Source organism: Diplotaxodon limnothrissa, linkage group LG23 (assembly GCF_057381915.1).
Source record: "Diplotaxodon limnothrissa isolate DT_005_m linkage group LG23, D_limnothrissa_male_GT1.1, whole genome shotgun sequence".
NCBI lineage: Eukaryota > Metazoa > Chordata > Actinopteri > Cichliformes > Cichlidae > Diplotaxodon > Diplotaxodon limnothrissa.
The window spans coordinates 13323478-13350365 of record NC_140617.1 but is presented as its reverse complement, the minus strand read 5'-3'; the positions used below and the strand labels follow the sequence as shown (position 1 = coordinate 13350365).

General features: G+C 40.1%; 1 protein-coding gene across 1 annotated transcript; it reads left to right on the top strand.

Moving 5' to 3' along the window:
- On the top strand, positions 1-26572 carry tprg1 (tumor protein p63 regulated 1). The gene is made up of 6 exons (XM_085347919.1): positions 1-58; positions 200-459; positions 1500-1591; positions 4944-5120; positions 22212-22365; positions 26310-26572. The coding sequence occupies exons 2-6, from the start codon at positions 220-222 to the stop codon at positions 26502-26504; spliced, it is 858 nt and encodes a 285-aa protein (XP_085204045.1). The 5' UTR covers positions 1-58; positions 200-219; the 3' UTR covers positions 26505-26572.
- Positions 26573-26888: the final 316 nt, after the last annotated feature.

The window sequence follows — 26888 nt, the reverse complement described above, 5'->3', positions numbered from 1 at the left end:
CCTGTTGCTCCTGCCTTACTGTACCTTTCCACACGTACTGCGCTTTCTATAATCTAAGGTAAGAAACCTGTATTACCAGCTTCTAAGAATAACTCGACTTAAGTATCGATTCGGAAAAACTGCGTGCAGGAACCCGTCGCTGGGAAGGCGCCGACAGAATCAGATCCAGACACATCAGTATTCTGACTTCTTTTAACAGAAGAGTTGTGAAGCCTCATCATGGCAGACGCGGAGGATGAAGTAGTTAAAGGAAGTGAAGAGCAGCAGCAGCAGGCGGAGGAGGAGGTTGATCTCAGCTCCTCTCCGACCCCTCCGGAGGACTCTCAGACAGCTGCTGGCCGCAAAGGGGACGCGCAGGAGCGGCCAGCGGAGAGCGTGGCCACCTCGACCCAGGGCCGTCACCTACTGGTGGAGCCCACCCTGGACCAGTTTAAACTGAGGAAGTTCTTCGTGTTAAGGGTAAAATATCATCAGCGTTTCCTCTTGACGCAAAGTGCTCCCAGTAATATGTCACACATTTCTGTAAGCGCACTGACGCCTGGGTTAGACTTTTATTTAGAATACTTTCATTTTTTTTAATACACTATCTTCTTTATTTACTATATTTAAGAGACACAACATATAATTTGTCATTTCATAGGACTCCATATGAGAAAGTAGCTCATCTGGCTCGAAGGAGCAAACTTCTTCCTGGTTTTAGTCCCGCACTTAACTTGTGGTTGAAACATGCCTAAGCTGTTTCCTGTCTGTGGCTTAAACTCATCAGCCCAGAGTGGACCACACACCTGGGTAACGTCATTAAAAACTTTATTTTTAAATAATGATAAAGTATAAAGTGTGCAAAGGTTTCAACAGAAGCATATAAGTAATCTGTATAGCACCAAACATAATAAAGGCGAGTTTATGTTAGAAAAAAATGAGTATATAGGTTGGAATACCTTTTTTTACTTAAAAAAAAGTACCAACAACAAGCTGAACGTTATCAGGATCGCTAAGATTCTGTTCATTGGAGGCCTGTTGTTTTGGATTTTGATGGGAAATCAGTCATACCTGCTATGTTGCCAGGCCAGCTCAGCACCATCCTCAGATTACAGAATGACTGTCAAGAGCACCTCAATATGAACTCCTAATCTTTTCACTCGCTCCAGCTTGGCATTGAAATAATAAAACATAAAGTGCAAGACTGGCAGAGCATTCAAAACCAGAAATGCTCACAGATGACAGTGTGTTCTGCGCTGGAGTGTTCCCTTGTGTGTTCAAATACCTGACTTACTCACATTTCTACACGCTCGGCTCTCTTCGTTCGCAGACATTTTCACACGCCCGGGCTTCATGCTTATGTTTATTGTGATTTCGTTTGACACGCACACACGCTGACATTTTACTAGTCCCAGCTGCACATCTGCCTCAAAGATTACCCCTTAAGCTTTCTGTGCACACATTGTGATTGTCACAATGGAAAATTAGAAAGTGACACCCGTGCATTTCTGTCTCCTCAGCCTGGCACTCTGAATCAGGCCATCAAAGACGTTGAAGCTCTGGTGAATGAGGAGGTAGATGGCAGCGTTCTCAGCGTTTGGCTGATGGCAGAGTGAGTTCATGAGATCATGTTCTGTTATACACCTCCATGTTTGAGTGCGCGGCGCCTTGTGCGCCAAGTGAAAACCTTTTACCTTTACCCTCAACCCCACACCATCACCCACATTTAGCATTTAGAAACACTATTAAACATTGAATAAAAGGCTAATAATTCATTATAATATAGTAGTACACTTGTACCAAAAGAATTTAAAAGTCTTTTTTTGAATGCATTTGTTTTGTTATAACCAGACTGGACAAAAGAGGTGGCACTAAATGAGTTGTGACTAAACATAAGTTTGTTTCCCTGGACTAAAAGGGAAATAAACCCACAGTAGAAACCAAGTCAAACAAAGTAAAAGAGGTCATACATTAAAGAGCAGAAAGGAAACATGACACCCAAAGTGCTGCAACATGTATAAAAGGATGAGTTCTGCTAGTCAGGGCTGTTTGCTTTAACCTAAGCCTAAGTCATTTGTAAAATCCATTTAAATGTTGTATCAGCTTTTACGTTTGAGTTGTTTTTATATATCGAGGTCGGTCGTTCATTTTCCCAAGGGGCCCGTGAGAAGCTGGGGCTGTTGTGGAGGGCCGCACAAATAATCTAAACTCGATTCTGCTCAATATTCATTTTATTTATTGATAAGCTTCTTGGTCTTTGCTCTCTACTTTGTGAAAATTAATTACCCATCCCTGATAATCGATGACTGAAAACCACTAGAATAAATGAGCAATTTCATATTGTGTTCATTCATATGAATTCATTCAAATCATATTCTGTTCTGTCCTGACCTAGCTAACTCAAACTTGAACACAGGTGTATTCCAGTTACCGTAAGTTTTTCATGTCTTTGAGAGAACGATGTGATCGATTTACTAGTGGATAGTCCATTTGCACTTATTTTGAAAGTTCAGTTGCTGCTAATTCGCTAGCCTTTCCTGTCTCACCACACGCAGGTTGATCAGCTAATAGGTGGCTGTGGCTCAGGAAGTAATGCGGGATTGAAGGATGGTGGTTTGATCCCCGGCTCCTCCAATCTGCATGCCAAAGTAGCCTCAGGCGAGATACTGAACCCCGAGTTGCTCCTAATGCGCTCATCAGAATGTGAATGTGTGGGGTTTTTACATCTAAAACACTTAGATGTAGGAAAAAGTGTTTGTATGAATGTGTGTGTGAATTGTGGAGTTTGTGTGCATCCGCAGGATAAAATGGAAAGACAGCTGATATTTTATTTTTGCTATATTTCCAAATGTTTCTGTTCTCATCAAAGCCAAGAAAAAAAACCCTCCTCGAATACCTCTTAATCTCAAGCAGAGATAGTGATTGAACACAGAGCAACACAAAGTGACTGCAAGACATTTACAAAGTGCACTCGATGTGATGTCAGGTTGCATCACTCCTGCACAAGCTTTCAGGAAACATTTAAAAGGCTGGCCATGTGAGAATGAATAATGCATCCCAGTTTATGCGGTTCTGGGTACATACACACACACACACATGCACGTTAACGCCTGTCCTACATTTGGCCCGCTGTTATCATGGCCATAGAAGCCAGCGTAGGACTTCAAGCAACAGAAAGAGTGCATCATGTGGTAATTTTGCGACTCTGCTGCAGAATTTGCCCCAAGGGAGGCCGAAGACTTATGTCAGCAAAGCATGAGAAATTCCTCAAATTTGGCTTAGCTGAAGGTTGTCACTTGCTTTACAAAAAGTCGTCTCAATTGCTGTACATTTCTTATAATAGGGCCATCTTTTAAAAATACACTAGGTGGTGTTTTTTATGTAGGAAAAATGAGAGAAATAATGTTAGTTACACTATTTTCCATCAGTTAATTTTCAGAAAAGCCCCGGAAGATTCTTTAAGTTACTTAAAGACATACTTTACATACTTTGGGTAAATCTGGGCAATTAAATGCTTCTTTTGATTGTCCAGAGATAAAACCTGGTCTGTCCTGTTTTCTAGCTGGCTTTACTTTTAGCATACATAGATCTCATTGTCTCAGGATAGACTTGTGTCTTTTTACAATCTTCATGACAAGCCAAGCCATTTAGAAGCCACTGTGCCTTCATATTTAGCTTAGAGTTGCATGCAACCATATTTCTAAAGGGGCGGCAGCAATGTGGCAACCAGAGATAAAGACATGTCTGGGAAATTGTGTGAATTGTGGTAATGATAGATAGATATTTATCTCAGTTTTAAGCAACGCAGTTGAGCTCATTGATCAGCCGCCGCTCACCAACTCCTTTGAGATTTTAAGCTATGCTAACAGTCTGCTAGCTGTAGCAAAAGCTAGCGGAAAGAAAACAAACAATTTTTCAAAATGTACCCTACCAAACAGTGTGCAGGGTCCTGCAGAGGTACTTCCTGTCGGTTTCTGTCCTGACCAACAGTTTGTTTTGTCAGGCTCAAGTGCTTAACAGCATGTCAGCCCACCCACAGTGTGCATCACATCTGTAGCATGCTTGCTGCCCCGTGCCCAGTCAAGGTTAACTCATTTCATCAGCACAGTCACAGCTCTTCACCCACACCTTTCTATAAAGCTTTGACTGTTCAGTGAACTGTCTTCTCTGGCTTACGGATGCCAGCAGCAATCAGGAGTGTTTCACTCTGAGGTGACCAAGTGCGCCCAGCTCAGTGGGCTGTAAGAAAGGGAGCTTCTCCAAGAGAATCCATGCCACCACGAATTAGCTGTTCGCACAGCGGTGAGGGATGGAGTGTGTGGATGAATGTGTGTTTAATGATGGTTTTTTTGTGATTTCAATTAGTACTGCAAACATTTTTGGAGACATTTTGAGGGCATAAAAGAAAGCCCATTTTTCCAGTAAAAATGTAGGGCTTCAGAAATGCTTACATCCATATTGTATGATCTTTGCCCAGGGCATTTTTATTTTACTTCGTGAACTGTAAGAGTACATAATTGAGCAGCTCTACAATATGTGTGCGTGTGTGTTAACTTTATATGACCTCCAGAATTCCAATCATTTTTGGCTATTTTTGCTTATTTTTTAAACTTGCTGATGAAAAATGTAAAACATTTCATTAAGTGTTTTGTTTTGAAAGGTTTTTAGTGAAGTAATAAATGAGTGAGGTTGATTTTCTTGTTGCTGTTTCCTAATACCGCAATGCTGCTAATCCATCTTTATAGCAGGTGAATAAACAAGTTAGTTTACTTGAAGAAGACTATGACGAGTCAGTGAAAGCAAAATAACTTAAGAATACCTTTTGTTGGAAGCGGTTTGAGTGCTGACATTGTAATATTTGAATACTGAAGCTGAAATATTTTTTTATTTAACATTTAAAAACCTGCTTTTTTCTGTTCTGTTTTTCTTTTTGTTCTTGCTCACACACTGTTTGGTTGTTTCAGAGTGGATCACTGGAACAATGAAAAGGAGCGCATTGTTCTCATCACAGAATTCTCTCTCCTGGTCTTCAAGTACGACTTCATGATGTTCAACTGTGACCAGATGCAGAGGATCCCGCTTAACTTTGTGGACCGCATCTCCCACGGCACCTTCAGCTTCCCAAAGCGCTCCCTGCTGGAGTAAGTCCGCTCATTTTGTCCAACAGTAAAACGTGCCTTCTAAGCTTTAAGCTTTAAGATTCGAGTTACTGAGTAGGGTTAGTGGACTGTAAAAATGACATTCAAAAACAATACGACTGTCAGTTGATTACTAATGCTTATCATCTACAGTCCTGTGCATTTCTTTGCATTTTTCTGGAAAATTTAAATTAGGTGCAGGAATTAATTGAAATGTGCAAACATACATGGAAATACTTTACATAAGGCAAAGACAGTGTTTGTACTATCCTGCCAAGCTTGAAAGTCAATATTTAGTCTGACTTTTATTCGTCAACACAGGCTGAACTTTGTTATTCAGCTTTTTTGTCATTTCTTTAGGTAGTCTTCTTTTAGGTAGGCTTCTTAAAGGACAATCAAAGCTCCTTTTTGGATGTTGGCTGCCTTTTGTTTTTTTCTCTATCATGGTGATTCCACACTGCTAAAACAATGTTGAGGTCTGGGCTCTGTGGAGGCCAGTCCATGACTGTTAGTGCTCCATTGTGTGTTTTTTCTATTCAGGTATGTCTTACTGCATTGGTAGTGTGTTTAAGATCATTTTCATGCTAAAAATTAAGCTGTTGCCAATCAGATGTTTTGCAGATGATGTTATCTGTCCATCCATTTGCTTCCGATTATCCTTTTCAGGGTCTTGGGGGGCGCTGGAGCCTATCCCAGCTGTCTTAGGGCGAGAGTCGGGGTACATACTGGACAGGTCACCAGTCTGTTGCATGGCTAACACATAGAGACAGACAACCATTTGCACTCACATTCACACCTATGGGCAATTTAGGGTTTCCAATTAGCCTATCCCCACTAAGTGCTTGTCTTTGGACTGTGGGAGGAAGCCGGTGTTTCTGGAGAGAACCCACGCAAACACGGGGAGAACATGCAAACTGCACACAGAAAGACCTCGGCCTGATAGTGGAATTGAACTCAGGACCTTCTTGCTATGAGGCAACAGTGCTATGGTGGATCAAAATCAAATCATACTTTTCAGCTGTTGTAATTTCATCAGTTTTGACAAGATTGATCTGAAACACAACCCAAACCACGACAGACCATGTTTTACAGATGGCTCTCTGTACATGCCTACTATGATTTGAACCGAAAATGTCAAATTTGGCTTTATCTCTCCATCAGACCTGTTGTTACTGGCTTTCAGTCCAGTTCTTGTGTCATTTGGCATTCCTCAGCCTTTCCTTCCTCTTTCCCTTCCTTAGGAATGACAGCTGTAAATTCTGCTGAGACCATTCCTGATTAGGCTTCTGTGAACCGTTGCTTCCTGTTTCTTAAGGACATGACTCTACGATACTGTGTGCTATAGATAGTTTCTTAGGCCTGAAACTTCTTCTTTTGTCCTCCACTTGCCCAGTTTTCTTTTTTTATCGATTCAGCTAAATTAGAAATTAAAACATAAAGTAGTGGTTCTGTTGTTTAGTGGTTTACACGTTTGCCTAACAAGTGAAAGACCTTGAATCTAATGTTAACAAGGCCATTTCATGTAAAACAAATTTGCCAAATCATACGGAGCTACCTGCTGTGGTGAGCCTTTGTGAATAACAGATCAGCCAAAGTAGCTTTTTGCTATTAACGAATGCCCAAGGATGCAATTTGAAATCGTTTTTTGCTAAGTTGTCTGATTTGTTTGGGTTAGTTCAGAGAAAAAAGATCAAATAAAACCTCTGAAAATTGTCAGATGCAAGGACTGGACTGAAAATGGGAGAATAAGCAGCTAATGTCCATAGAGTAACTGAAAAAACAGAAGAACCATTTTAAAAATGACTCCTTGTCTTGGTCCTAGGAAGCAAAATAAAAAGAGAAGGGGGAGCTCGAGAAATGTCCTGTATGCCTACAAATGTTTGCAGGAATTTCACATTGGTATTTAAACTGAGCAAGCAGGGGTGTTAATTAAAGAAAAAAGCTTTTACTGTACAAAATTGAATGGGATTATGACGGTCATTTTAGTCCCTAAACTAGTTTGCTGACTTCAGGGTTAAATGCAGAAGTTTAGAGTGTCGTGGCTCTGAATCATAACCACGAAAGCTTCCTGACACTACATTAAACTACTCTTTGTGGGGTTTAGTCGGTCATTAACAAACGAAAATGTCTACCTGGAGAATTATAAATATTAGCTCCAATTATCTTCACTCTGCTCTAATTTGTTTCACAAAGCTCAATTCCCCGTGAAGAATAAGTCCCTTTGCTTCATCATTAACCGTTACGCCTTAACGTTAAACATGCCCGGTCACATTTGTGGCCGGTCTGTAATCATCTCACAGCTGATTTTAATCTAGTATCATATAACACGGTGTCAAATTTAAAGAAACGTTAGAAGATGTAGGAGAAAGTGTGAAATGTGTGCGGCGGATCGGTGCAAGGAGCAAATGGGGACAGCATGGATGGCGAGAGTGTTTGCAGCAAGGTTTTTGAGGGTAAGGAGTGCAGAGCTGTCACTTGGAGCTGTCACTTAACTGATTAGTGGCAAAATTAATGCAGTCCTTTCATCTAAACCTTTTAAAGACGGCTCAGGGGATACCAAACCAACTAAAACTAATTTGATGAATAAAACGTAATGTGCTGTGAAGAGCTTAGAGAGCGCGGCCTTTATTGGAGGTTTTATCTCCGCGCATTACATTAAATTATACATAAAATGCTCGTGGAAGCCACCCGGGAGTCCGGCAGTAAAGAGACGGTTTCAAATGAGAAAGACTGGAGCCTCAAACATTTCCTCTTTCTGTCTTCATCTTCAGCACTCCTTCCCTTTCATTCCCCGTCTTCCTCTTCGTCTCTCCCCCAGGAAGTGTCTTCTTTTTTTTTTGTCTAGGTCGTTCCTATTTTGAGAGAAGCCGATCTACAGTAATGTTCATGTATATATGGAAATGAATCTTCCTGCTTCGCTCCTCTTTTGACGCTTCACGAAAACTTTGTTTCCACACGACACCTTAATACGAGGCCAGCTGGGGAGATGAGCTGCAGTGTTAATGATTCGTTTCTGAGTGATGGAGGAGCTCAGTGGCGAACAGAGAGAAGACAGAGCCAAAGTCATGACGTCATGTCCCCATAGCTCCTCTATGAGTTTCTGTTCACTCGAAACATGTGTCTCGCTAACACCCCAGGGCTTATGGGAAATGGTGTTCACTTAAGGTTGCATAAAACATGAATTTATAAAAAATAAACAACAATCTTAGGCGACTACAGTCGTATTGCGAAAGTCTTTATTGCAGTGCTGTACTTTGAGCTACCAATGTAAAAGTCAGAGAATCTTCTGTGTGGAGCCGATGTCCAGAGGAACACATCCATGTGACCTGCAGTACATATTTGGCTTAAGCCATGTGTTTTTGAATTGTGTCGTGACTTCACATCTTTGGACACAAAACAAAGCTGTGAAACTATTTAACTGTGATCTGCTGCTGGCAAATTTAATGCAGGTGTTCTAGTTACTTCCTGTGTATTTAAAATAGGGCTGCCACGATTTGTCGACTAGTCACGATTACGTCGACTATCAAAATCGTCGACGACTGATTTAATAGTCGACGCGTCGTTTGAAGCTTTGTAAGATCCCAAAAGACGCAGGAATAAGTAGCAGGATTTAAGAGTGTAATAACGGACTGAAACAGAAGATGGCAGCACTGCATGTACAAGGATGCCAGCTGCCGTTAAACCCCGAAGAAGAAGAAGAAGCAGCTGTGTCCCAGAAATCATAGCGCGGCCCAGCTTAGTTTCCAACAATGGCGGCAGCTAGTTAGTTTTAATATTACTCTTATTATTCTTTCTGGGTCAGAAAATAAACGTTTAACGTATTTTCAGGCGAGAATGTAGCTGTGTAAACCTCAAATATCGGCTCAGTTTATCAGGACACCACATATTTTCAAAAGCGCTCCGACGTTTTCGGAGACGTCTGTTACCCACTAGCTCGATAGCTAGCCGGGGGCTAGGTCACTAGCGCGGTGAGAACACCGGACTCCCGGCAAATTGTTTTCTAACCCACCGCCGTCTTTCGCTACTCAGGTTAAATATATATGAGTCACTTAGATAAATTAAAAATGTTGTTGTTTGGCTTTTTTTTTTTTGTATTTTATTTGTTCCTGAGTAAATCGGTTTGTCTGAGATTAAAGTTATAGTTTTTACACAGCTGAATAAACGTCAAGCAGACAGCTGATTATCAAAAGTGTGAGATGCTGGAGAATATACTCCGTTGTCCTGTTATATTTTAGATAGCAAGGAGTTCATTAAACTTCACCGAAACAATCTGCAAATTTCATTAAAATTGAATAAACTATCATCTTGTCTTTATTTTTAGTTAGCACCTTAAACACTTAAAGCTGTAAGCTAATGATAGTTATATAAGAGCAGATGCTGCTGGTGCAATAAGCTGTAGTTTTACGTCCAGTGGATGATGATCTGATTAGTCGACTAATCGCATAAATAATCGGTGACTAGTCGACTATCAAAATAATCGTTTGTGGCAGCCCTAATTTAAAAACACAAACAATAATGCGGGGAAGTAATGATGGTGCAGTTTGCAGCGTTGTCGCCTTGCGTCTTACATCAGGAAGGTTCCTAGTTGGAATGTCTCTGCTCTCCCTGTAACAGACTAACCCAGGGGCCCCCAATCTCAGTCCACAAGGGCCGGTGTCCCTGCAGGTTTTAGATCTCACCTTGAGTCAACACACCTGAATCACATGATTAGTTCATTACCAGGCCTCTGGAGAACTTTAAGACATGTTGAGAAGGTAATTTATCCATTTAAATCAGCTGTGATGGATCAAGGACACATCTAAAAACTGCAGGGACACCAGCCCTCGTGTACTGGGGATTGGGGACCCCTGGACTAACCCAAAGTCAGCTGGGATTGTTTCCAGCACCTTTCTAGAAACCTTTGAATATATAGGTGGTCCAGAAAGTACTATATGTGTGGGTGAATTAGGGTGACCAGATTAAAAAATGCTGTAGTCATCGTTCCATCCACTGGGATACAAAGTGCTCGCCGTATGTTCACTGCATTTACTTAACGCAGGAGCTGGGAAAATTACATTCAAATACCTGCACCTATTTGTTTGCATTGTCTGTTGGGATCTGCTCACTATAGTGTAAACGAGCTTTGGATGGTCAGTATGACTGGAAAAGCACCCTTTAAATGCCTGTTGGTTCACATTCCCTTATCAGGAATATGCAATGCTCCACCTCCGTCTGCAATGTTGATCCCACCCAGCGGGGCTGCATTAATCAAATACAAAGGCTTCTTCTTCCTTTATAAATCAAAAAGCTCACAGAGTGATGAAACAATTCTTTTACTGACCTAGAGCAGAGAAATTCTGCTACCTGTGTGATTTTGTGCTGTTGTTCTTCGAGGCAGCCGCAGCGTGATTTGAATGCTGACAGTTGTCATATGACCACTTGATGTCAGTGTGCACCCTTGGTGAAGGGAAGGTTCAAGTCAGGAGCACGCCACATCACATTTCTTCATGTCATGTCATCATGGATGATGATAGGATCACGTCCAAACCCCTTTCATGGTATGGGATACGGCTCTGGCAAAAAATCAGCACATTGTCTGACCGCAGTGAGGCAGTTTGTGGCATTAAATGTACTACTGTTGGCTACATTTCTATATCAAAGGCACGGTATCAGAGAGATGACATCAAAGGATGACTCTTTAATTTGATTATTTCCATTTTTAGTCTGATTGCCTAAAAGTAATAATACAATTAAAGTTCCTGAGTGAAAGCACTTCTCTTAACAATTGACCTCAAGTGTTCCCAACCTCCTCAGAAATAAGCACATTGTGTGTGTGTGTGTGTGTGTGTGTGTGTGTGTGTGTGTGTGTGTGTGTGTGTGTGTGCACCCCACCAGTCTCCCGAAACCTTGATGATGTCACTGGAAACCGTGGAGGGAGTGTCAGTATTTTTAGTCCTGATTATTGTGTTTTCTTCACACATTCTCCAGGTGCACCCGTGAAGAAAAAGCACAGTTTCTTCTGCATCTGTGGGGAAAGATGTGTTTTAAGTGCCTTCTTTCCAAACTGTCTAGACAATCTAATTACCCAGCACATCATCTATTTTTTTTATTCCCGTCTGAGAGAGCTGAGTGTGGAGGTTTAAAGAAGCCCCGCTAGAGGTTGCTTCAGTAACTGTTGTAAGAAAAAATATATATTTAAGAGGGCTAGAAGTAATCCCAGCTCTGCTCTCCTTTGCTTCTCATCTGGTCGGATACTTTTCTCTCTATAAGGCTTCAGAATGTGTGTAGCCAACTATTATTTAGCCCCCATCTTCATCTGCTCAAGTTAGTTTTAATAAATAAAATGCTTCCTCATTAATACATGCGAGGTAATTAACTTGTTACAGATGAATGGTGTGTCAAACGTCTTTCTTCTGCTTTTAGGCTGTAGTGAAGTCATTCGACCACACCTATACAAACTAAAGCAGCATATACATTCAGACAGCAGGTGGCAGGCAGTACAAAGTAGGTACTTAATGTATCATCAGCAAAACACACAGTTGCAGACCTCATGAGATGAGCATTAAGTGAAAGCAGCTGCAGCTGTTGTAAACCAAAGCAGGCTAATTCCATATATTTGTATTATAACTCAGCTAGATTTTTCAATCTGTACATTTATCATAAAGAAAAATAAGAAAGTCTTTTGAACGTTACCTTTTGAACTCAAACTTGATGGGCAAATGTTCTATAGTTAGTCACATAAATACAAATTTGCAAAAATTGGAAGAGGAGGGAGGTTTTTCACATTTGTATCAGTAAAATTATGGAGAAAAGTGTTAAATAAATTTGTGCAAGTGCCACAGTCAACATCAAGTATGCAGTAAATGTTTGCTGAGCTTGCATGGTCCACCAGTGGATCCTTTATTTCCATTAAGGTGAAGTTACGGTGCTGCAGACATCTTTTTTTTGGTCTATGGTGTTGATGCTATGAATAGGTAGAATTTGGATTCATTGAAAAGTGAACAGGAAAGAAAACAGAAGCAGAGTTCACCACAGACACAAGAGAAGCACTAAAAATATCATGAGATGGACTATCAACTCATTACCAGGACCAGGACTTAGGAATGTGTTCAGTCTGTAGTCTTTTTAGATCAAGCTAAACAGTAAACCTGAAACACGTGCAAAAAAGGTTCAGTGGGCTTTGCCATAATTGCACTTTTAAAAACGCAAACTGTCCTCTGCATAAAATGCAAAATTAAAAAACAATCAGATTTGAATTTGCACAAGTGAAACAAAGCCCAGCAAAATCACATACGTAACTGTAAGAATATAATGCCTAGCTTTGTAGCTCTACCTGTACTGCAAGTCTTGTTCCAACTGTAAATACAACAGGAAACAAACAAGCTAAGAAGCCCAAAGCGTAAATGAGGAGCAGAGTGTGTACGCAGGTTGCACCCGTGGTGTACAGTATGAATTAATAAACGGCAGTAGACTCAGACTCATGGTTTGGGGCAGGCCGCTGTAAATTCAAACACCTGGGGAGCAGCTTTCAGCCTGTGGACTCTGCTTTTTCACGGTGGAAACATCATTGCCAACAGCCTGCAGCTATGATATCGCAGCGTATGCACGACTGTATGTACAGTATCACGGCTGTGTGTTTTAGGCTTCAGAGGTTGCATAAGCAGTCTGATCATGTGTGCAGCTCAATTCCCCATCTTCTCTTTGTTTTTCTACGTACCAATCCACCTTTGCTTTTCATCTGTTTTTAGTCCTTTCAGTGCAACCTTGTTTGATGGATACATCTATGGATGGCTGACAAACCCGCAGGCTGTGTTGAGCAATCAGACCAGATTTGTTTATGTGCTCTTAGACAATGTGGGACACTTGCCATGATAACTGGAGCTGGGATTGATATTTATCTTGCATGTTGACTTATGAGTCCGAAGCACTTGAAAGCCCAGTGAGGAATTTATCGTCACCTGCCCTAAAGCTCAGAAAACACATGCGTCTCTTAGGCATGTGTGCATTTTGTATAAACACTGTGTATTAAGTGGAACTGCAATGGGAAGGTCAGGGAAGGGTGGATTTCCCCAGTTTGACCTTTTTCTCGCCTTTATTTTGGTGCAAACCTTGAATCGGCCCTGATTGCCTGTTTTTCCAGTTGTGTGATTCGGTGGCTGTAACGAAATGAGGTGCAGTGAAAGTCCAACCCCAGCTCTGCCAAATAAACACAGTGAAAACTTCCAAGGCCTCTGGCTGGAAAGCCCAGCCCTGCTCTGCCTGTTTGGGCTGGTCCCTCTCACAGTGATAACTTACCTGTGGAATTCTCCAAAGCTTTTTTATATCCTCATTGATACTCGGGCAATAGGTGCGCACTTTTACAAAGGGCAGTGTGTACAAACCTAACTCCACCATCCTCACCCTTGGAGCTGAAATATAATCAGTCTTTTAGGCTGGGCTTTGCTTTTGTGCCATTTTTTCTTTTTCTACCTGCACAACATTTGCTCAGGAGGAGGCACAAAGTGTTCAGCAGCCACATTGTCATTTTGAAAGCACTTGTGTAAACAGGGCTAGATGATTGCATTATGATGCAGCCCCTCCCTGGGACCGTGACATATCAACAGCTACACCACTATTGTTTAGCCTCAGGTGTTTAATTCTGGTTGGCAGGAAGTGCTCTGTTGCACAAGGCATGTGGTAAAATGAGCACATAGGCATGACAGGTCATTAAGGAAACGAGAACACTGTTGGGAAATCATCTCCATCCTGATTTATTTCTCCTCTTTGTCGCCTTTTATTATATGCAAACCAGCAGGTACGTTTGCCACCAAAAACTGCGACCACTCACGCCACCTTGAGCCGTGACAGCCGCTGACAGAATCGCAGGATCCGTCTCAGGCTGCGTTCTACAGTTGCACTTTGCAAGCGACAGTTTGCAGTTTTTATTTAGTAAATTGCGCAAGTTGCCTCTTGAAATCTGTCTTCACTTCAGGGTCTCTGCATGGTGTTGAACACTGAAAAAACCTGAGTGTTTGTGCTTCCACGCATCCGTGCTACTTAAGCAGCGATCAGTAATGTGTGGGTTCAGTGTTATTTCATACCTGATTGTCAGTGTTAAAAATGTGCAGAAGGTTAATGAGTTAAATCCACAGTGTGGTGCAAATCGTCACAGGAATCTGTGATAGCGGGGGTGGTGTGTGGGCATTTGTCTTATCTCCAGTGATCATATCTGCCTTCCAAGAAAAAGTGAAAAACGCATCAGCTGCATATAAACAACATTACAAAAAAGCGTATAACTATAGAGGGGTGTTTAACAAAGAAACGCTAAAAGTTGGACTTGGAAAAATTAAATACAATGGGTTTTTTTTCAGGAATATATTCCGTCATCATAAAAGAAATCTTTAAACCACAGTAGACCAACAGTTATACAAATAATCAAGCCATTAAATGTTTTACTTTCAGATTCAAAATGATAGCTAAATTTCCATTCAGTTCAATTTTATTTATATCATAGACCTTACAAAATTAGAGGGAAAACGCCCAAACCTCCCTCAGACAATATCAGTTTCATTTATTCCAGCATCAGCTTGAAAACAGATTTTGTTTTTTTTTTGACAAAAACCCTAAAAACTGTAACGAGATCTCACATTTTACACAAAATAACTTCACACTATACCTTCAAATGACTCAGATCCAAAAGTACTTGGGGCAGCATCTCTCCCCCACCCAAGAGTGAGCAATCCAGTGGTTTCCAGCAGAAAACCTTGGTGCTGACATGGGTGATTGGGACCAACAGATGGGTCAACGGGAATGCAAGCATTGTACTAGGAGGAAGAGAAAGATTAGTCTTAAGCTTTCACAGTCTTACACAGTCTTATCTATTTTCCAACTCTGACCTGTGGTCATGAGATCTGGATGAAGACCAATAGAATAAGGCCACAGGTACAGCGCCGTAATGAGGTGGGGCTCAACCTTGGAAATAGAACGAGGAGATCGACCATCTGGTGGAAAATCATAGTAAATTTACTGCTTCCTCTTGTTTAGTGGAGCTAGTTGTTTTTCGGGTATTTGACAAGGATTTCTGCTGCACACCTACCTTCGGAGGTTATCCAGGCGGGGAGGTTATATATCATCTGGCCTAGGAACGCCTCAGGATCCCCGAGGAGGAACTGTCAAATGTTACTGGGAAAAGGACGGCTGGAATGCTACCATGACGTGTCTTTGGTTCAGGGGAAGATGAATGAATGTATGGATGATTGGATGATTGGTAGTAACTTCTTTCATACATTTCCAACAGGCAAACTGAGCATAGCTTTAGTTCTGTATGGTCACAGAGTTAATCCAAGCCTGCAATCCCCACCAATCATCTGATGGATCCTCTCATGTCCTTTTGAAAAATGCAATACAGGATGCACTATGCAAGTTGTCTTAGCCTGCCTACAATTTTTGGTGGCCCTGCAAACAGGTTTGCAACCCACCCCAACCTCAGCTCCTCTGTTTCATTTCTTATTTGTGCCATCTTTGACTTACTTATTTACTCTGTGTTATGAGGGTCTTAATGCTGTTCACGGTGCTTTAGGCTTTCAGTGGGTGTTTGTGTGAAAGTGCAGTTAATCCCAGAACTGAAACCACCAAACATGAATGACTGCAAGTAAAGACTGTGATATCATTTTGACTAAAGCAGTCTTCACAGAGCTTCTGGTCTTCTTTCACTTTTGGTTGCCTTCACTGTGTAGCTGTTTATGTCTTGCTTTCATGATTTATTGTGTAATGCTTTATGTGTAGTGTTTCTAACTTGCATGTCCTGCAGAACAGGAACCTTCTGCTTTTGTTCTACTGACGAAATGTTCTGAAGAAAAAGCAAAACATATACAGCAGTTAATTCCCCGCTGCTTTTCTTCTTAATTATCTTTAGAAGGATAATGAAGCTGCTGCAACAGTATTCTTTTTGTTGTTCAACCGCAGATGCAATGGACGGAGTAGTCAAACCTGTTGCAGCAAGTTTGTCAAGCCGCTGTTTTGAGTAAATGTTTATTTGGTACCTGCTGTGTTAAACAGACACTACAAAAAAACAGGGATGGTTGTGTAGCTGGTTTTGTATGTATGGTTATGTAAATCCCTCAACTGTGTTCTAGTTCAGTAGGTCAAATAAGCTCAAAACAACTCTGTTGCAATTACTGCGCAAGTAGATCAGACTTTAAAAAATAAATGTTCATGCCTTCATTTTTTAATTATGTAGCCCCAGTGTTAACTCCAGTACCTCCTCTCTAAAGCTGCAGTCCTGCCCACCTACAACACCATCCGATTTTTACATTTTTAAACCTTTCTTTATCAGACTGCATACATTCTGCTCTGAATCAATAATCTGGGCTTTCACAGTGTGATGGTCTCGCCTCACTTTTCAGCAGATATTGGGGATCTTATGCCTCCTGTTTATCTGCTAAATGATCTTTCTTCCTCCTCACACTGCAAGAAAACACTTTAACTCGCTCGTTAAAGTGGAAGAACATCTGTAAGTAATGTTTCCTTTAAATAAACCATCACTTACCAGAGACTGAGACTCAGTGTATCAACCTGCATAATAATCCGAAACACATTGTTTTACTTATTACACCGCAGTAATCACATTATTGGCAAATTCAGCCGCCACAAATACTGTTGCTTTACATCTATTCTTCTGCTCTTTAAAGCTCTCTGCAAGTAGTCGTGCATTTTTCCAAGCAACGCGCCATCAGAGAGATTTTAGTGCTGCGGGGAACACTGTTACTCCTCCGTGTTCGCTGAGGTAACATCAGGGGTTAAAGTGGGATTTGGCAGGTTGGAGCCACCTGGGTGCAGCAGGGAAACAAAACATACACCCAAAATAACTCCAAATTATTTTGTACTGTGACATCCAGTAGAGTTTTTCTTGGAGCAGCGCCTTTAACAATAATCAGGTGTTTAATTTGTTCTCCTGTCTCACCTCTCGTCTTGGCAAAGCAGCAAATTAATTTCTTTACTAATTAAATACTTAGGAGAGAAGGAAATGTCCCTGGATATTTGTTTTTTACTCCTAGATGTGAAGAAAGGAGAACAAATGTAGGTGTCGGATCTGTACAAAGGAGAAGATCTCAAAGAGTAACATGCAGCATCCTTGTTAATTGCCTTAGCTCTGCTGTATCGATGTTCAGTTTCTAAAAGATATGTGTAAGCTTTTTGCTAGGGCTGAACGATTATGGAAAATAATCTAATTGCGATTTTTTGCCCCAATATTGCGATTGCGATGCGATATGCGATTATTTTTTAAGGTCTTTGTCTTCTGTATTATTAAACAAAGACAAGCAATACATCATATAGTATGGCCAATACTATATTACATTAATTTTAAACTGTTCTTTCCTGGAAGACAGACCTCTGTTATGATGACATGAGGTGATGCATGAATTGATGACTGACATTTTTATTTAACTTCTTCAATCACAACAGTATATTTGAACATACACAATAGTTTATTTTTAGCTTACAAACATCTGAGCATAAAGTGCTGACAAGGAACCCTGGTGTAAACATTAAAATGAAAGTCAGTACAATGTGCAGATTGCAGAAATATACATAAACAAAATCAGTGGCTTTACCACACTCAGTTTTTCGACATCTGTGAACTACTAGACAGTCATTCAATTAAAAAATAATATTAAATAAATAAAACTAATAAATAAAAAATACACACATCTTACTGATCTCTGCAGTCAGTAACATTACACATAAAGTGCAAACATAATAGCAATTGTATAAACACACACACAAACACGCCTTTAAAGTTTAAAGGCGTGAAATTGGACGGTCTAGCCTTCTGATTAGCGTCACCGCTGTCTCGGTGGAGTTTAATAAACTCGGCCGTCTGCTTCTTGCTATCTAAAATATAACCAGACACTGGCGTAAATTCTCGACTGTCTCATACTTCTGTTTAATAAGTTTTCTGTTTGACGTTTAGTCAGCTGTGTGAAAACCAAGGAGGAACCCACCCGGGGGATTAATAAAGTTTTATTTTATCTAATCTAATAACTTTAATCTCAGCCAAACCGATTTACTCACGAACAAACAAAACACTGAAAAAAGCCCAACAATAACATTTTTAGGTTGTCTAAGTGACTTATATATTACGTTTAACCCGAGCAGCGAAACTCCGCGGTGATCTGAAAATGATGTGCCGGGAGTTGTGCCGTTCTCGGCCGCATCAGTAACCCTCGAGCTCCCGGCTAGCTGTCGAGCTGGTGGGTAGCAGACGCCTCTGAAAACGTCGAAGCACTTTTGCAAATATGGGATATCTTGATAAACCGAGCAGATATTTGATGTTTACACAACTACTTTCTCGCCTGAAAATATGTTAAAAGTTTATTTTGTGACCCAGAAAGATTAGTATGAGTAATTTTAAAACTTAGTAGCGGCCGCCATTGCTGGAAACTGGAGTTTGGCTGGGCCGCGCTATGAATTCTGGGATATGGTAGTAATTTGGACAGCCTTCGGCGCGTCGCTGTGACGTAATCGGTCTACAAATGCGGCCTCAGGAGGAAGCAGCCCATGAATTTGGACATGTCCAGAGTATAATCGCAGCCTTTGCGGTTAGAAAATTGCACTTGATCATGTCGCGATATTATCGCAAATGCGATATATCGTTCAGCCCTACTTTTTGCTATTGATGTTGTTTTTTTAAGCTTGCACTTAAATTTTCATTTCCATGGATAACTCAAAACGTTACCAGGTGTTTTTCACAGAGGTTTTGAAATGAATGAAGTCATGTGTAAATTTTCTTAGATATATTTATGATTTGATTTGACTTTCTGAAAGGTGCAGAGGGGCTGCGTGGGACTCTCTTTGACCTTGTTCCTTTTGAGTAGTAGCAGCAGTACTATTAGTGAGTCCTCTGTAGCAGAGTAAACAGAGAATTATGGCGATCTTTGCAAAATGTGGAGCAACACTACCATCATTTCAAAGACGGGATCTGTGAGTGTTTAGACGTCTGTTTGCTCTCAGTCTTCTGAGGTTTCATTAAACAGAAAATATATGACTAGAGGGCTTTTTCATTAAAACCTACAGTATTTACTTTAGAAGGACTAAAGAAAGAACAGCAGAATAAAGAGAATATGATGAGCACGCTGTGGATTACCTCTGAGCGTGGCAAACATGAGATTGCCCTCACATTAAGTATTTACCCCGAGGACAGATCAGTGCAGATTTGTATTATTCTAACGTTGTTAATACGAAACCAGCAGGTCTGCTTGTCCCCTTTAGGGACATAAGTGAAACAAAATGATACACGAATATGTAGGAATTAAATATCAGAAGGTTGCTGTGTGTTTTATTTGTGCATGTAAAATGTTTACTGTACAGTGTTTGGCAGGTTTTTTTGGGTACACCTCAGAGCTTTATTTGTTTTTTGAGGCAGATTATTCATCAGCTAAAAATCACTGCAGTAGATAAAATCTAATCAGAACAAAAACTGTTTTTTTTTTTCAGTTTAACAGGCTAATTTCTTAAGAAAATAACTTTTTAATGCTTGATAATAATCTAATTTACGGATTAATACAACCCACTTCCTCTATAACACTTGATATCCTGTTTGTTTGCTTTTAATTGAAGGAGTAAAAAACTGGCGATATAATAAAAACAGAACTTTAATCTATATTACTTTAAACCTTTTTACATTGTTTCAGAGCTAACCAGTTAGCTTAGTTGTAGATTATGTTATAATATATCTTATTAACAGCAATTTTGATTTTGATCTCAGCGTGTCACAGATTTCTTTTTTATGGTCATCTTCTACACAAAGAACCTCTAATATGATGGAGAACTCCAACCCTCTGGACTTCCTGTTTCACTGATCTAACCTGTGACCACGAAGACAACAGCCTGCTGTACAGCAGTCCAAATTAGTTTAGCCTAAACTAAACTACTGTACACTTCCTAGTAGGGCTGTGCGATATGACCAAACTCTCATATCCCGATATAAGAATTCTATCGTCCGATAACGATATAAATCACAAAAATGTAACATTTTCTGTAAATTCTGTGAATCTCGGGCAGCTCGACTTGCGGGAAGTGTTTCCAGCTGCGCGTCATGTAGCTGGAGTCGAGTGTTTTAACCGATGCATGAAACTATACATTTTTAGACATAAGTTGTAACGGCCGCCGTTTTATTTGTGAGTATTTATTACACGGCGGGAAAAGCCTGTTCTAACGTTTGAGTCTAAGGTTTATTTTTTTAGCACCTGGCGGCTCTTTTTTACTTCTCATCCGTAAACAATCTGCTCTTTCACGTGATTCAGTTTATTTTGAAAAGTCTGAACAGGATCTTGAGCTTTATTGTGAAAGGTTTATGTGGAACATAAACAAGCGGACACGCGATGCTGTTACCATCGTTGTTGCTAACCACAAGCATAAAAACAGGCACTTGTCCATCCACAGTGTGGTTATATAAAATAAAAGAGAAAGAGAGAACTTTAAGAAATTTATATAGCCACTACAGTGACCATCAAAACGATTAAAAAATATTGCCGTAAACAGTTTATTTTGCGACACCACGAAACAAACAATAGCGTAAAATGAAACAATAGACGTTTTTACATCGTCATCCGATACATATCGTTATATCGAACAGCCCTAATTCCTAGCATTTTCATTGGATAGATGATTACAATTCAATTTGTTTTTCAAATTATTTCAGAACATGTAATAACCAGATAAATTTAGCGGCACATGATGTTCACATCCATGAAAAATCCAGAATGTCAGCTTAGTTTTCACTTTATCAAATGTCACTTAAAATAATCTTTCATCCTACTCTTAGATCTTTCTCCATCTCTTTTTTTAAACTTTTTTCTCCCTGGAAAATTCAGCAGCTTGAACCATCGGCTTGCAGGCAGATGATGATCCAAACAGAAACAGTTTGTGTGTTTGCTGATTTTTTGCTAAACTGTTTGAAGCACCGCACTGGAGATTACCTGCCACTCTGCACAGAGCTATTCCATTTATGCTCCTTCCACTTTCATTTTTTATGTTTTAGTAAACTAAAATTTTGAAACATTTGGGTTAACATGCAAAAAAACCCCAAACATTTGTTTATTTTCCATAAATTTTTAAACTGTAACTGAGATTTAATACAAACTCCACTAGGTTTACTAGAAACTGCCAGTTGATCGCTAATAGAACAGAATTAATTGGCTGACTGACAGATCAAACCCCACCCCCCAGGTGTGTGAGGCTGCACTGAGCTGAGGATTTCCCCTCACAGCTGACAGGTTTACTGGATGATGATTTTGGATAAAATTTATGCTGTTTATTTGCATCTTATGCAAGAGAAATGTGTGATAAACATTTTTCAGATACAGTTCTGAGAGATATTTGCAGACAGTGAAGCTAAGATAACAAACATTGGAAATATTGGAAAGTCCAGTTGTTCTTGATGGCGTCAGTGCTCGGCTGTTTTTGTGTGTAGCCGGGATTCGTCACATATGCTGAATTTCCACAACTTTATTGACATCTGCGTGCATGAATGCGTTGCAGGGATGAGAAAGAAACACTGTATATGGTATAAGCGGGACTGTGGGATGAGGGTAGCAAGTGTCTCCACACCATGAAAAATAAACCTGCTTGACATTATTTTGTATTTAACTGACCATCAGATTTGACTGACGGTGCTGGAACACAATTCTGGATCATTCTCTCTCACTTTGTCCTCGGGCTGTGTGCCTATGAAAAAGAGTAATCGAGAAAGTGTGACTGAGGGTTCTGGTCCACCGATTGCTGAGTAAAAACACCACTACGGCTGACACGATTCAGTATTACCCAGCCCGAATGCAGTTAATGCTCATTTGGCTTGATTAGGAACTTTAACACTATTTACCTCAGTTAAAACCTGTAAGCAAAAAAATGAGTCAGTGTTTTTTAAGTGTCACCTGTAATTGTCACCTGTAAGCATCTATGGTATCTGTCTCTGTTTGTGCAGTGAGGCAGCGAAGCATGGCTCCCAGCGCAAAATAACACAAGGACTTGTTTGTTTGAACGCAGCCCTTTTATCACTCATCTGATGAAGGTTCAGTCGGTTGTCACTGGCAGAGGAGAACACTTTTTCATGTTTGCGTTTTGGTGCGTTTTCAGGAGAAACGGAGAAGGGGTGCGAGTCTTCTGGGACCGGCTGAGAGAGCCTTCCTTTACCTCCAGGTGGAACCCCTTCGCCACTGACTTCCCCTTCATCACATTCACGTACCACCCCGTGAGAAAGATCAGCGATGTCTTCACTGCTCTCACTGATGTAAGTTGATTAAGCATGCATGGATCTCTATAGATCACACACAAAACATTTTCCAGTTTATCTCGTGATGTAAGTAGATGTGGTTTATTTGGAGTTTATTTCCAGTAGCAGTGTCCTGGTTCTATGCAGTGCTTTGCATGCTTTTTGAAGTATCCCCCTGTGTAGGTTTCAGTCTGTACCCTATAGACATGGGTCCAAGCACTGCACCTTCAATTCCACGTAATCTTCTTTAATCTTAATGTAAACATTTTCCAATAGGAGCTTTTCCTGTGAAGGCTGGCACAGGGTGAGGACTCAGATTTCTCAAAACAGTTCAAGTGTGCAGCTGCATGACTCCCTTCTGTGAGTGCAACATACCTATTTGTAATTTGGATGAATTGATCCATCAAGTGAACAAAAATGAAACCGTGTGCTGGGAGTCCCTGTCTGGCGAAATGAGTCAGCACTGCGAAATAACTAGCTGGAATTAGCCATCAGATAACACCTGATGTGTAATTCATCATTTTCAACACCTAATGAGCTACTGAAGATAAACACCCATCTGAATCTATGCAGCGGTTAAAGTTGAATTTGGCAGGTGGAAGAATCCTAACCCTCACCCCTAGTTAATAGAAAGCAGTGGAATTTGTCAAGTGAGGCAAAACTGATCTAATCTAAGAGTGAGCACAGACACCACAACCGGTTCTTCACCACTCCAACACATTGCATTACTGCAGATTACAGTACCATGCAAGGGTCTGAAGTCATCCCTCATTTCTATGTATTTTACTTCCAATCAGCCATACTTACTCTTTTAATTTAAAAGTGGTCCAGAGCAATCGTTCTTCAGGCTTTCTAATGGTCCTTCTTTGGACACTGGCTGCTTTTTCACTCATTTTGGTTCCAATCCTTGTCCCTTGTCCCTTTTAAAAGCGACAAATCAAAGAACAGTTTTTAGAAAACGTTGTTAATCCACCTTGACACTGACCTATGAATCATTCAAACACAAAAAAGCCGACACATAACAAACAGCTTGGCAGTTTTAAATTGTAAAAACGGTCTCCTAACAGCAGTTTGTTGTGAATTACATTTGATGGTATGAAATCACCAGATAATACCAGCAGCACATCGTGTCCTGATGCGCTGTCTGATTAATAAAGATCTGTAAAAGGAATCGCTTTAAATTTACAGCTCATAAAATGTGAGTTCTTAACTTGTGCAACTAATCTCGCAGGTCTCTCCCGCGTCCTTTCACTCTTGCATCTTTCCCCATCTCTGAGTTGCATTATCATACATTAACATTTTATTTATCAAATACAGCCTCTGTACTTTCAGCTCACTGACAGGCTGTATATAAAAGTACACAGAAACATTTGTTGAGCTTCATGAAACGTTGCATTTGAAATTCCGTTCCACTTCAAAACAAGCTGCTTGGTTTTATTTTCACTTAAGAGATAAGATAAGATAAGATAGAACTTTATTAATCCCTCGGGTGGGTTCCTCTGGGAAATTCGACTTCCAAAAAAAGCACAGCAACGACCGAAGTTACAGTTACAGAACTGTTATATATATATATATACACACACACACACACACACACACACATATATAAATACAGAGACAAATATAAATAAAATATACAAAGGGGATAAATAGAATAAATAGGAATAAAAAATAAAAATACAAGTGAATTGCACATTTCAAGTATTGAGTCTATTGCACTGTTGACTATTTACAAAAAGTATTGCACAAGGTATTGTACAGTGAGGTGCAGAGGCACTGTCGTGACACAAGGTTATTGACTTCTGCGTGGATGAACACATGACGGATGGAAAGGAGGGAAAGCATCGTTTAAAGGTGTTGGAACAGCAACTTAAACGACTGGATTTTAGGTTTCAGGTTAGGGAGACTCTTCGCGATGACACTGAAGACCATTAAGGGGAAATTTGTGCAGAACTTCAGTATAAGATGTTTATGGGCAGATACTACAGACGATGTAATGTGTGGCGGAAATTAGAGGATGGGTTTTTTCTCAGCATATGTCCCATATTGTGTTGAGTTGTCGTGTCAATACAGTCAATGGATGCGATTTAGAGTCTTTAATATTTTATATCGCTGACAAATCCAGCCTTTTCACAAACGTGAGTATATTTCGGATTAAACATCTCACTCTTTATTAAGATTCTGCCATACAATGTCATTCTAGCTAAATCAATTGATAGATTTTCTTTCAGTTAGCATCAAAACAGTCCTTTTATTAGCACCATCTGGCCTTTAACCTCCTAGGACCTGGCGTCCACATATGTGGACATCACATTTTTGGTTATTTAGCCCAAAATACTCAATTTTGCTCTACAAGGGCCTGATATCCACTTACGAGGACATTATGCTGCTACTGTTCTATCAAAATTTAAACGAATATCCTCATATGTGGCTCTTATTTGTCTTAGAAACAAAAATAAGGTAAAAAAAAAATCTGGTAATTCTTTGTTTTTACATTCATCGGGTCCCAATCAGCCCAAATATCAAAGAGAAATTAAAAATGCATGCCGTGGAAGAGTTCAGGTCTTAGGAGGTTAAACTAATTAAAACACATCTTCCAGGTTGGAACATTGTGTTCTCAGCATGTTTTCACTGTCTGGTATTTTAGATCACTTGATTTCATTTATTTATTCTTGTCTTATTTGTTTTAATGCTCTTAGACACTTGGGTTTAATCTCAAGAGATTGCTGTTTAAATCAACGTTTAAAAAAGAAGTTCAGAGAATACGATAGAGTGAGATGCAGAAAGGTTTAGATGTTAATAAGACATCAGTTCTTTTACTTCTTTCACCCCAGGGTGAAAAGCATCAAAGGGAAATTGCTGCACCCACATATTGCGCTATTACTCACGCATTTACTCAGGTAGGAGTCATCAGTGCAGTCACAGACACAGCCAGGAGTTAGACCCAGCCTTCACAACTGGTTTGCTTAACAGTAAACCTGTTGCAAACAAGCTCCACCTAATTAAAATAAGTCTAGTTTAATTTTTTTCTGAGATATTCAAGCACAGATTATCTTGTGCCTTCAAACTAAAGGAGTCTGAGCCTATAGTAGGACAACTAAGGGATGGTTCTCCTGAATCCAGACTGGATAGTAATAATGTTCTACATGATCATTCAGGACTTTGTATCTAAGGAGAAGGCTTTGTGATTAAACTTTGGATTTTAAAGGAAACCAATGAACAGAAACTAATATTATGTGGTCTGTCTTTCTTACCCCTGTTACTTGTCTCACTGCAGCATTTAAAATCAACCGAAGTCTTTTTAGAGAGCTTGTACAACAACCTGATAATGAATAACAATAGTTCAGCCTAGAAGTAACAAATACATGAGCTAGTTAGTCCCAGTGTCACTCTGAGATAGGATATGTAACAGGATCAGTATTGATACTGGTCAGATAAAAAGAAAGCAGGGATTATGTTCCTGAGGGTTTCTTTTTAGGGAGAAATAGAAGAAGCTTAGTTTAGAAAATTCATTAAGACATGTCCAGAGTTTAATCAATTGATTTGTCATCTGGCTTAATTTCTAAACATAACTGGATATTATCTGCATAGCTTTGACAATTTATGATACATTTTGTAATATTATCTTAGAGAAGCATGTATATTGTAAAAACGCATGAGTCTCAGCATTGAACCCTGTGGAACTCCATGACCAACCTTTATGTGTAAGGAAGACTCCTGATTTACAGGAACAAACTGAAATCTATTAGGCAAGTTTTCAGCATTTTATTATCTTTCAATCTAATAAATGACTTTTTTCTGTCCTTAAAAAGCTACATATAGTCCTTTGTAGTAAAAAAAAAAAAAAGCAGGATTTGGGTGTTTGGTGATATAAACGAAAAACCACAAAGCAAAAAAGTGTGCAGACAGCAAAGTGCTCTGAATTCTCTGTATTTCTGATTTTCCTGTTCTCTGGTCCACAGGTCGAAAAGTTTCGTGAACAGCTGAAGGATGCAGCACAGAAAGTCCACACCTTGAAGCCGATTCCCGGGAAAGCCAATGGCGTGCTGGTCCTTAACCAGCCCATTCAAATCGAGGCCTATGTGGGCTTCATGTCTTTCCTGGGGAACGAAAACAAACTGGGCTACTGTATGGCTCGAGGAAACTTGGGCTTCTAATCTCTTTAGCATTTAATAGAATCATACTGTTTGCTCTCATTTATAAGCCTTTAATTCATGTTAATTTGTTTACAGGCAGCTCATATTTTACAAAGATTGGCAAGAAAATTCTTTTTTTTTTTCGTTTCACATGTTTTTTAGTATGTTTAATGTGAGCTTCAAACAACTGCGTGATCACCCCCACTGCTTATTACCAGTGTATGGTGTCTGAGCGCTCAGAAATATCCACATTTCAACACCGCTCTTCACTGGATGATGGATCCCCCACTGCTCTCAAGGAGCTTTGTATTTGCTCCTCAGTGATATGGTAATTCAACTCTTTTGCAATGAGACTCCTTTCTTCCACCCCCGGTGTCTCTGCTAAAAGCTCATTCCCATGCCATT